This window comes from Monoraphidium neglectum, assembly GCF_000611645.1.
Source record: "Monoraphidium neglectum strain SAG 48.87 unplaced genomic scaffold scaffold01616, whole genome shotgun sequence".
NCBI lineage: Eukaryota > Viridiplantae > Chlorophyta > Chlorophyceae > Sphaeropleales > Selenastraceae > Monoraphidium > Monoraphidium neglectum.
This window is the reverse complement of record NW_014012012.1, coordinates 1,229-12,642: the sequence shown is the minus strand read 5'-3', so window position 1 is coordinate 12,642 and position 11,414 is coordinate 1,229. Positions and strand designations below refer to the sequence as shown.

General features: G+C 67.6%; 3 protein-coding genes across 3 annotated transcripts in view; 1 reads left to right on the top strand and 2 right to left on the bottom strand.

The window, feature by feature from the left end:
* MNEG_8484 (hypothetical protein) overlaps positions 1-3,638 on the bottom strand; it is a gene marked incomplete at both ends in the record, with an annotated part of 4,203 nt that extends 565 nt beyond the window's left edge. The window contains 9 exons of the mRNA XM_014043045.1: positions 35-428; positions 892-1,050; positions 1,280-1,383; positions 1,563-1,646; positions 1,863-2,010; positions 2,294-2,490; positions 2,783-2,986; positions 3,166-3,274; positions 3,633-3,638. Coding sequence (XP_013898499.1) covers positions 35-428; positions 892-1,050; positions 1,280-1,383; positions 1,563-1,646; positions 1,863-2,010; positions 2,294-2,490; positions 2,783-2,986; positions 3,166-3,274; positions 3,633-3,638 — 1,405 coding nt within the window. The remainder of the gene's footprint in view (positions 1-34; positions 429-891; positions 1,051-1,279; positions 1,384-1,562; positions 1,647-1,862; positions 2,011-2,293; positions 2,491-2,782; positions 2,987-3,165; positions 3,275-3,632) is intronic.
* A 1,013-nt stretch (positions 3,639-4,651) lies between these two features.
* Positions 4,652-8,134, bottom strand: MNEG_8483 (hypothetical protein; the record flags this gene model as incomplete). Its single annotated transcript, XM_014043044.1, has 10 exons — positions 4,652-4,687; positions 4,897-5,052; positions 5,263-5,364; positions 5,559-5,806; positions 6,047-6,186; positions 6,413-6,495; positions 6,765-6,883; positions 7,119-7,197; positions 7,492-7,721; positions 7,897-8,134. 10 exons carry the CDS (start codon positions 8,132-8,134, stop codon positions 4,652-4,654), a joined length of 1,431 nt encoding a protein of 476 aa, XP_013898498.1.
* A 2,933-nt stretch (positions 8,135-11,067) lies between these two features.
* Positions 11,068-11,414, top strand: part of MNEG_8482 (hypothetical protein) — a gene marked incomplete at both ends in the record, with an annotated part of 1,274 nt that continues 927 nt past the window's right edge. Inside the window, one exon of the mRNA XM_014043043.1 lies at positions 11,068-11,231. Coding sequence (XP_013898497.1) covers positions 11,068-11,231 — 164 coding nt within the window. The remainder of the gene's footprint in view (positions 11,232-11,414) is intronic.

Below are 11,414 nucleotides of genomic sequence, written 5' to 3'. Positions count from 1 at the left end.
GCCGTTGGGGGCCGCAGCGCCGCCGAGGCGGAACCCCCTGCAATCGCGCTCATCGCGCTCCAAGTCGCCTTCGGCGCCGGCGCCGCCCCTGCCGGCTGCTGCTGCTGCTGCTGCTGCTGCTGCTGCTGCGCGCCGCCCGGCCCCGCCGCCTGCCCGTGCAGCAGCTGCGCCGCGGCCGCGCCCCGCGCGCCGCCGCCCGCGCCCGCCCCCGCGCGCCGCGGGGTGATGTAAGGGTACCCGGACGACTCAGCTGCAGCCGCAGCCGCCGCTGCCTCCTGAGCCACCGGGTCCTCCAGCACCAGCATCGTCGCCTCCAGGCAGAGAGACCCCGGGTCCTCGTGCGGCCAGTCGCGGCCCCGCACGTGCGCGCAGACCACCACATCGTTGCAGTTCGCGCCGGCCAGCTCCAGCACGGTCGTCGCGGCGACCTGGGGCCGTGGCGCGCGCGGGGATGCACTTGTCACGGGCGGGCTGGGGCCAAGGCCAAGGGGCGGCCACCAGCTGGTGCAGCCGGAGTGGGGGGTCTGACGGCAGCCCCTCACCATAGGGAGTGTAATCTCTGTCAGCCACACTCCCGCCGCCCGCGCAGCAGTAGAGCAGCTAGGTGTCGACAGATAAGGCCCAGTCCTAGCAGCCTGGGAGACTAACCCCTCAGTCTGCCTGGTACTGTCCCGTGACACTAATTGTCCGCTCTGCTAAGCCAGACACACATGTGGCCGCGCCCCGCCCCCCACACCTACACACACACAATCAGGCAACCTCGTGCGCTCTCACACACACATACACACACAGATGCAGACACACAACTCCCTCCTTTGTCAAACACACGCACACGCACCCACACCCACCCTATCTCCAAGTCGTCGGCCGCGCAGCAACCAGCCCGCCCACCTGCACCGCCGCCCTGACCGCATACTTCTCGGGGTCATCCAGCGCCTGCCCCGCGCCGTCCAGCCGGTGGCCCAGCACCCACGGCGGCAGGCCCAGCACAACCATCACGCCGCCGGCGTTGCCCATCGCCGCGTCGAGGAACGGCGAGTCCGCGGCCGCCTGGCAATTGGGTAAGGGGCGCCGCGTTTCAGGGGTGTCGCTGGCTGTTGAGGGGCGACACGAGCAGCCTGTCCTGCCGCGCCCAACTGGGTCGCGAATATCATTGACCATGACTCAGCAGAAACGTGCATGTGAGGCAGGGCTGCGGCGCGAGAAAGGGCGTCCGAGAGCAGCGCTGCCCCTGCCCGCCTGGCGCCAACGCGGTTTCGGCTGCGCCGCGGCCGCGCACCGTGACGGCGTCCTCCGCTAGCGTGCTGAGCGTGCTGGGCAGCCCTGCCTCCTCCAGGCTGCTGACCGGGATCGACGCAAGCCCGCGACCCAGCGCGGCGGTGCCTGCGGGACGCACGCGCGCGCAGCGTGCGAGGAGCTGCCGCTCGGGTCTCTCTCACCGCGCCCAGCGGCCGCCAGGGACGGAGCGTGCGGGTTGCACCTGGCATGCTGCAGCTGCCGCGGACAGGGGACCGGACGGGGGCGCTCTGGATCCTGCATGACAACGGCGCGTCCCCGCGCACCTGGGCAGGTGAGCAGCCGCTCCAAGGGCGGTGACAGCAGCCGCTTGTACTGCCGCAGGTCGCGGCCGTGCCAAGCCATAGAACCTGGGGAGGGCCGGAGGGCGGGGCGCGGCGGCGGGTTCATCCCATGCCCAACGTACGCCTTGGCCGCTACCGCTAATTCATCTGCTGCTGCCGCCCACCACCGTTTTCCCGCAGGGGCATGCCAACACGCACCCCCCCTGTGCGGTCCGGCCACTGCATCTCAAGCGCACCCTCAACAACCCTGGCTCGCCCCCAAAACAAGCCGCCGCGCCGCACCCTGCGACGCCCGCAGCAGCTCCGGCGCCCCCAGCGCCCACAGCACAGATCTGACGCTAAACTCGAGCGTGTTGTCCGCGATGGCCGAGGCGTCCTTGATCGTCAGCTCCGCGCTGGCCCGCTGCAGCACGCCCTGCGCCACCACCACCTGCGGGGGGCGGACGGGCGCACGAGGCAGCGCCGAGATCGTTCGGATGCGCCTTCCCACCAGAAGCACCTTGTTGGCGCTGGCATGGGTCGTGATGGGCTACTGGGCCCCCATCAGCAATGCATTTGGCAGTGCTGGGGCCCACCTTTGACCTTGCGACTCACGGCACCACACAGCTGCACCAGCCGCGAGCTTCGCCCGCTCACGACAGTAACACCAAACAACCGTGGACAAGGGCAAAAATGAGCAACGAAGCGCCAACCCCTAGCAACCTCCCACCCACTGTAAGTTGCGCGACGTCTGAGAGGGCCTCTATGAGGGCGTCCGCCTCCTCCAGCCGCCGCCGCCCCTCAAAGTCAAAGGGCCGCGTCAGCGCGGCCACGACAAAGTAGCCTGACCGCCGCAGGAAGGCGGCGAGCTGCAGCAGCAGGGTAGAGCCGCCGGGGACGGCGCCGGCGCCGGCGAGCAGGAAGACGACGCCTTTGGGGGGCGAAGGCGGGTTGGTGGCGGTGGCGGCGATCCAATCATGCGCGTGTACATGCACGTGCACGGGTGCGGGCCAGCGAGTTTAAGTGTACCTGTGCGTGCGCGGCTGCATGTGCGTGTGATTGTCGTGTCAGGGAGGTTGATGTGTTGCGCTCACGTTCACAACAAGACCTGGCGAGGCAGGCGACTCATGCTGCAAAGGGCCTAGGGCTAACAAAAGAACAGCATAGTCGCAGCTGCAGAGCTGCGGCGTGAGCCGCAAAGTAGGCCCGCCCTGCCTACGCACCCGCAGTGGCGGCCGCCGGCATCGCTCCTTGCGCGCGCGTAGCGCCTGCTAACGAGTCGCCCGCGAGACGCCGCAGCTCGAGCAGCGGGATGGACGCCTCGTCTTCGCCGGTGATCTGGATGGTGTGCTGCGCCTCGCAGGACCCCAGCACCTTCATGTCGCTGTCGATGGCCCAAAAGTCGCCGCCGGGGACGAGGTTGTTGCCTGGGCCGTGGCATCGGCGGCACAAGGAAGCCCTTCACATGGCGTCGCCCGTGCTTTGCCAAGCTTACTGCTATGTAGCAGGGCAGTAGTTTGCAGCCGCACTCCCACATAGCGTCGCACCATTGCTACGCAGTGTGCATAGTGCGGCTCATGCGCGCCTCACCCACAAGCGCACCCACCCATAAGACGTCCTATAGCGCTGATGCCCCTGGCGCCAACGCCGACAATCTTGAGCTGGCCCGTAGGAATCACGAAATCTCCTTCAGCGTACAAGCCAGGGCTAGGAGCCTGTGAAGAGCGCGCATGTTTCAAACCGTGCTGCCATCAGCTGGGCCGCGTGCGGAAGACCGTGTAACCCACCTGAACGGCCACAGGAGGGCTTGATGGACGCCCCTCATGCTGTTCCAGCTCGCAAGAGGTCACCCGCGCCCTCCTGCTCTTCCTGCACTGGGGCACCTTTCGAGCCCGCCAGGATCGTGCCAAGGGCCCGCGGCCCAGCACAGCAGGGACGGGTGATGCATTATGCACCCCCTTGTGCTGCGTCCGCGGCAGCATGCGAGGGGCACTCCCCCAGCGAGATCGATGTGAGCTTCGTTGGCCGCACTGCCTGGCAGCTCGAATTCTAGGTGGCCCTCTGCAAGTGGACCGGCATGCCTACAGCGTCGAGCCGCACCCCGCTTCGCACTGTCGCTACCGGGTGGTGACGCAGACTGCTATGCAGCTGCCAGACGCCAACCAGAATTTGGTAATGCCAAACTTGACTCAAAGGGGGCGTCGGCATTAACAGTCTTCCAAAATCACACGTGCATGATGATAGAATTACAGGCACGCGCACGGCCTTGCCTTGACACAAAAGGGGGTTCATTATGGGTGCAAGTGGGCCTCCCGCCTCAGCAGGGGCCCTGGCATGAAACGCTGCTGAGCAGCAGGTGGGGGTTGGCGCGTCGACGGCTGCGCGTGCGTGGTGATGCGAGCCAAGGCCGAGAAGCGTCAATTGCAAACAGAGGGGGGCGAAAAATGCCGCAGGCGGCTGCACAGCACCGGCGCCCCTCGGCGCGGCGACCAGCAAGCGAACGTTCGCTTGCATAGCTCAACGCACCAGATTGCCGCCGAGAGGCAGCTGGGGAATGGGTGAAAGAAGGGCTCACGTCACGCCAGAGCAATTCGCTACCGGCGGCGCCGTGCGTGCCCCATTCCCCAAACAACGCGACCCCAGACGTGTGGCCATGGCTTGTCAAGCGCGTCGCGACACATGCGGCTTTGGGGCGCACACGCCTGCAAGCAGAGATGCAAAAAGACCACCGCCATCCGTCCAGGTGGCGCGCGCAACATGCGTGCGACGCCAGCAGGCGTAGGGCACGTGCATGGGTACAACAATCTGCGTGGAATGGCAGCAGGTGGTGGTGGCGCGGCCACGGCCACCACCCTGGCCGACGCCAGTGGGCCCCCGCCCACAGGGCGGCGGGTTTGGGCTGCCAGGACGCAGGGGGCCCGAGGCGCGAGGCGAGTGCAAGACGGGGGACACGCGTGCATTTGGTTGCATGCCGTTCGTGCTCCCTGGCCTGCGTCTCCATGCCGCCAGCCTGCGTCTCCACGCCGCCAGCACGTCGCCTTGGCGCGCAGTAGGCGGCTCCAAAAAGAAATGCACGTGTGCGGGCAACTTGCTCATGTCACGAGGGCCACAACGACAGCAATGTCGTCCTGGGGGCGGGAGTTGGGGTGAGGAGCGCCTAGTCAATCAGATGGCAAGGCAGAACTGGGGAGGGCGACCGATGAAGGCCTCGTGCACTCCTCATGCCGCAACGCATCAAGCTGGTTGCAGACTGCCAACGGCCGGCGTCCGCGTCGACGCCGGAGGGGCGACCCTGCGTTGCCAGCCCGACGCCAGGCCCTCTTCCCCTCCCCCTCACCTTCTTGCCGCCGCTGTACACCATATCGAACGCCTCTGTCGCGGCGCGCGCGTAGGGCGTCGTGCGGCCGCGGTCCACGGATGCTAGGAACGCTGCCTTGGCGATCTGCTGCGCGATCTGGGGCGCGCGCGCGCCGGCGCGCAGGCCGGCGGCGACCTGCATGCGGAGCAGTCCGCGGCAAGGCATTGGGGGCGGGTGATTGCGCAGGGAAGCAAAAAACGACACCCGACTTCACTGCTGCTGCTGTCACCAGCGAAACAAGCACCAACGGAATAGTCCACCTGCGTGGGCTCATCGCCCTGTGCACGGGATTGCCACGCTGACATGACCTCGAAAGCACTGCAACTCCCAATCACATCAACCCACCTCATCCATAAGCTCCGTTTCCGACAGGTTGTCCAGCAGCCCGTCACTGCCAGCAACAATGACGTCACCTGCCTGCACCACAAACGTCGCCAGGTCGGCATCCTGCGCGAATGCGGGGTTCATGAAATATTATGGGGGTGAGGTGCAGGCCCAAGGCATGATCAACCTGGGACACAGACGGACAAACCTAGCAGCAATCAGCCGCGCACCAAGACGCCCAACACAAAACGATTCCGCCCCCACAGGTGACGCGTTCGCCCCCTCCCGGCGCCGCGCGTGGCGTTGGTCCCCCTCACGTCCGGATTGTTGGCGTGCGCGAAGTGGCCGAGCTGGTACGGCCGCCCAAACTCGTGCTCCTGCTGCGGTGTCCTGAACTTGACCTGCAGCAGCGAGCTGCCCGGCCGCCTTCCGATCACAAACATGCCGCTGTCGCCGAGCGTTGCGGCCTGCAGGCGGCCCACTGCCTTGTTAATGGTCAGCAGGCAGATCGTGCTGCTGCCGAGGACGCCCTCGCTTTCCACGTGGCGCGCCGCGACTTGGAGGACTGGGGGTCCGGGGCGCGCGGGCGCCAAGAGGGGGTGTGGGGCAGTTGCAGGGGCGGGCCGGGGGCGCCGTCGGAGGATGCGCACGAGGAAACGCTGTGTCGGGACTGCCGGCGGCCCCTCCAGGGAATGTGCGGCCACGCAGCGCCCCAGCAATGACATACGGTTCGTGCTGTCCGCGCCGCACGCCGCTGATTGACGAGGGATTACTCAATGTGCTGCGCAGCCGCCGGGCCGCCCACCTTTGAGGACATCCTCGCAGCCGGCCTGGACCATGTGCCGCGCCGTCTCCATTAGCGTGCGGCTCATCGCGCCGCTGTCGATGCCCTGCTCCTTCCAGGCATACACGCCGTCCGCCACCCCCATCCCGAATATGTTGTTCCTGCGGCTCGACCGCAAACGACAGCAGCGGGCGGGCGGGTGAGAGGGGCGGAGGCGAGCGTGTAGGGGTGTGGAGTGCCGTGGGTCAGCGAGCCGGCGGCGGCGCGGCTGGCCGGTGCTTGCGGCCGCGACCCCGCGCGCGGGTCGTGTGCGGCCCTTGCAGGCGTTGTTGTTTAGACCGCCGCGTTGCAGCGGATGACGAAGTAATCTCCCGAACGCCGACCCACCTGCCGGTGCAATAGAAGTATGCGTCCTCCCCTGCAAAGCCAAAATGCTGCTTGTTCACGCCCCGCGCGTCGCCGTGTTTGATCTGTGGGGCGCGGCAGGGGCGGGGCGGCAGTTATGGCTTGGGCCACACCGGGCCACGAGGGGCCGACGCCAGGGCTCCGTGTGCGGCCGAGCCAGCAGCTGCCAGCGGGCTCGGTCGACCTGCAGCTGGCACTGGTACCCCATGGAGCGCCGACGCGCGGGCGTTTTGAGGCACACGCGGCCGGCCGCAGGAGTGACTAAGGACGGGACCCGTTCGGCTCCAACTCGCGCGCACAGGCTCGCTTGGGGCGCAGGGGCCGGCCGGCGCACCTTGTCAGGGTGTGGGAATGAGATGCCGGCAGCCTGGACTGACACGGGGTCCCCAAGAATCTCAGCAACGGGCAGCTTGTGGTCCGCTTTAACCGGGATGAGGTTGCGCTCCAGGGCGCCTGCGGGGTTGAGATCACATATCAGAGTCATCAGATCAGATCTGATCTGTAGACCAGCTCTAGATCGCACCAGAGCAGACATCGCCGCAGAATCAGGTCAAATGACCGGAGTCGTTCAATTTAGGCGCATACTCGGCTGCAGGCGCCAGAACGGCGGGCAGGCGGTACCCAGAGGGCGTGCTTGCGCTCGACGCAGAGCATCTAGCAGGGCCGTGCGCGCCACCCCTCCTCTCACCGACGAAATCGCCGCAGTCGCTGTGGCCAAACCAGGCGTGGCACGGGAACTGGTACACCTCCTGCCCCGGCCCCACAACCTGCAGGTGTGGTTTGACCGCGCATGACATCAGCAAGCGCCAGCGCACGGGGACTGCAAAGAGCCGCCCGGCCTTGGGAACTCAAACGCCCCACCCCAGGGCGCCCGTCTGGCCTGCCGCAGCGGCGGCGGCCGCCTAGCGCCCCAGAGTGCCTCCCTCCCTTTCCTTGTCCTCGGCTCCGCCCGCCGCCCCTGCTGCTGCTGGGACGCAGGCGGCTGCTGCATCAGCGCAGGGGACGGCAGCCGGCGCGAAGGCAGCTGCTGCTGGCGCACCCGGCCTCGGCCCCCAAATCACCTCGACCATTTCGAGGAACCAGCCGTCCCCCGTGTCCGTGTAGCCGCCCTTCCCGCGCTCCACAAAGCACCGCTTTATCTCCCCTATGTCCTTCGGCGCATGCAGCTCGACCGCCACGCTGCTGCCGCGCCCAAGGCCGTCCTCCCCCACGACGGCCTTGTCGCTCGTGCCGTTTGTGCCCACCAGCTGCACCGTGCACGGCAGCCGCGTGCCCGCGCCGCGCACGTTGCCTGCGCGGGGCGAGGCGGGCGAGGGAGGGGCCTCGGGTGGGATCTTCGTCGCTGCATGCCACTTATTCAAGGCAGAGCCCAGCGGCCGCGGCCCCGGCGGGGGAGGGTGCTGCGGGCGGGCTGCCCGCGAAAGCTGCGAAGGGGGCAACGCCTGCCGCCCCGACAGCGCCCCCACCTGTGATGACGTTGACGCGGTATAAGTCTAGGGCGGGCTCCGCCTCGGCGCAGCCGCTCAGGTGCGCCGCCATGCATTTCGCGAGCCAAGGCGACCACGCGGCCCCGCCCGCGCCCGGCCGCCACGCAGCGCCGGCGTGGCCCGCGGCGGCGCCCCGGGCGCAGAGCGCGAGCAGCGGGGGCGCCGCCGTGCGCGCGCGGCGCGCGAGGTGCGCGCAGCTCGTGAGCAGTAGCGACATGGCGGGGGCCGCAGAGGTTGGCACGGGCGAGGGGCGGAATCAATGGCTTGAAGCTGCGCGCCTGCTGCTCGTGCTCCCGCGCCCTGGCAGCGGCGCCGCCGCACGGCGCTGCTCCACGCAGCACGCCTCAGGCCACCATCTCATGCATGGCTCTAGCTAGACTCTCAATCCTCCGTGCTCTGTTAGATTTGTGAGGCAGCGCTGAAGGCGAGGGTTGTGCAGGATGGGACACGACAGTGTGATCGAGCAGCTCGCCAGCACGCGTTTACCTAGTGATTTAAGTTTGAGTGCAACTCAATTGAATCCGCCGGTGTCATTGATCGGGAGCAAAGCAGTCGAGAAAAAAATCAGGGCTGTGCTGTGGTGACTGACACATGCGCGCTGCGGTGCCGCCAACCAGCCACTTGTGGTGATACGCATCTCAAGCAGCGCCGTGCTCAGCCCTCCGACTCAGCAACTACTGGTTGACAGTCGTCTCTGTACCGAAGTTACGGTATAACGGGCCATGCGGTCGCTGCGCTTGTGTCCATGCAAGTCCACAGTCCAGTCAGCGAGCGCCCCTCGCCCCATGCTATGCGCCAAATGGCATGCAGGCATCGCGTACCGCCAAACAGCCCCCGAAGCCGCGACCACGTTGGAGACTCACAGGGATCTCGCCACCGCAGCGCATTTGTGGGGATTTTGCTCTGATGCTGTTGCAGCAGCAGCACCTCCCTGGCGCTGATGGGCGGCGCACCATGCGTCACGCCGCAGAGGGTCCTGGGAGGGCCGCCGCCGAGAAAAGGATCGATAGGCCTCTCCTCGGCTCAATCCCCGTGGCGCGGTGCTAGGCGCTTGCTTGTTGCCGCCGACCGCACCACCGGCAGGCCCGGCGAGCCTGATGCGGCGCATCCTCAAATTGAGTGCCAGCCCTGAGGCAGGCTCGACGCCCGCTCCCGGCAGCCGACGGCGGCGGCAGGGCCTGAGGGGGTCCTGCTGTGAGGTTCAAATGTGCTGCGCTCATGTACATGGCAGGCCCTGGCACTGTCATTGCGCACTGAGCATGCTTCGATCCGCACGGCACCCTGGCCCGTGAGTTGACAGGTGTCTCAAGAGTGCACCCTGGAGCTCGTTGGTTCAGTCGCACGTATAGGCCGACACGCAGGACATTGCTGATCTCTATGAGACACCTGAAGGGGTGGGGGCTGCATTTGCCAGCTGTGACCGCGCACATGGATGCCTGCAGGGCTGCCGCAGCTGACTGGGCGAATCGGCCATCCGCGTGCTGCCCGGGCCGTGAACGCCGCGTTCCAGGCCATCCAAAGGCCGTCGTCCCAAAATATATTGCATCATAAACACTTGCCCTGCTGCACAGCCTCCCAGGGTAGCGCCTGTGCACTGCAGGGCCTTTCCCCGCTGCTGCTCGGCAATCGTAATACGCTGCGACGCTCACACCGCGGTGACCCTACTTCATGCTGCATGGCAGCGGGCATGTGAACACCAACCTGCGAGTCCGATTGAAGACTATCTAGGCCGGAAATGTCGGGCACGCTTCGCTGGCAGAAGCACCCTGCGCTTAGGCCTCGTGCTTTCGAACTGCAGGCCGCGGCGAACTCAGGGCTGTGATGTCGTGCAGCTGTATTAGAAATAAATCTGCAGCCACTGGCAGGGCTGGATGCCGTGCAGATCAGGCAGCTTGACTCGCCGTGCGCTCCTCGCCTTCTTGAGCATCGCTGGGGCTGCCTCGCTTGCCGTGGCGGTTCCGGGATGTCTCGACGGACCCCAGGCTTCAGGGCGGTGGGCCGTGCACGATGAGTGCACCTGGACGTCTGGGGACCGCGCCGCCGCATCCGCCCCTGCGGTGGTGGCAATTACTGGGGAGCGCAGCGGGCCCCCAACCGACACAGTGCATCCCACGACGGCCGTCATTAACGCGCCGGATGGCGAGCCGCAGCCGCTGACCGCAAGGGCTCCTGGCGAAGGTAAGGGTGGGCGACCCCTCCGCCACCCCTCTCCAGCTCGCGCCGCAGGGCCAGCACCGCGGGACGTGCACGCGCTAACGCAGCCTGCATACGCACGGCGGCGCACGCGTCATCTACTATATGCATTCCCCCACGCCCCGTCGCGCGCCCTGTCGGCCGCTCGGCACCGTCCCCTCGCCTCCGGCCGCCCGCCCCCGCCCCTCAGGCCCAGAGCTCCACCTCAAGCGGTTGATACTAGCCGGGTTCTCCCTGTCGGCCCCGGGGGCCGCCGGCCCGCAGCCGCTGCTATGGCCTGTGCAGCTGCTGGCCGGCGGGCCGGGCGCGGCGCTGCGGATGACAGACATTCGGTTGGTTGTCAAAACGCGGGGCGAGCTTGAGAGCTTCCTTTCCTTGTTTGGGAATGAGCCTAGCCGCGGAGCCGGTTACTGGACGGTGGGTGCATGCACGCATGCGCAGGCGGGGCCGTACGTTGCGTTGTTGCGTGGCCGCCGCGTGCGCGTCGGCGCCAGCTGCCGACGGCGGCACCCCCGCGACGGGTGCGGCGGCAGCACAAGCAGGCGGCCGCCGCGCAGCGCCAATGCATGCCACGCAGGGCATCGCAGCACACAGCGTCCTCGCCCATACGGCCCGGCGCCACGCTCCCGCCCACGCCCCTCGCAGGACGACGCCACTTTTCTGCACATTCACCAGTTTAATTCCTCAGACGGCCGCACGACCCTGCTCTCAGTCGGAATCCTGCTGCAAGCGCCCGCCGCGGCCGCGCCCAACTTCGTCCTCTCCGCAACAAACGCCTCCCTCGTCCCCTCGCTGCTCGCGCGCGCGGGCGCGCCCACGCCGGCGCCCCTGCTGGTGTACCTCACGACCAACGTCTCCCTCGGCGCGCGCCCGCGGCTGCCGGCCGCCGGCATCGCGGTCGGGCGGCCGCTGCTGATCGTCGGCCTGCAGTCGGCTATAACGTCCATAGATTTCGAGATGGCGGTCAACCAGCTCAACGAGACGGGCTCGCAGCACGCGAATGTGACGCTGGTGGGCGTGGCAATGGAGAATCTGGCGCCGGGCGACGCGGTGTCGAGCACGGTCGCGGCGCCGTTCAGCATTGCGGTGGTCAACAACGTTTGGCCTGTGCTGTACAACAGGTGAGTTCTTTTGGGGGGAGGCATGCGTTTGCGCGCGTGTGTGCGCGTGCGCGCGCGCGTGTGTGGCGTGGGGGAGTACGACTGAGGAGCGCCGCAGCGCCGCTGCCTCCGCGGCGTCTGCGACGGCGAGCGCGGCGGCGGCCCCGCCGCCGCTCGGGCTCGGCAGGCCCAGCTCGCGGCGGG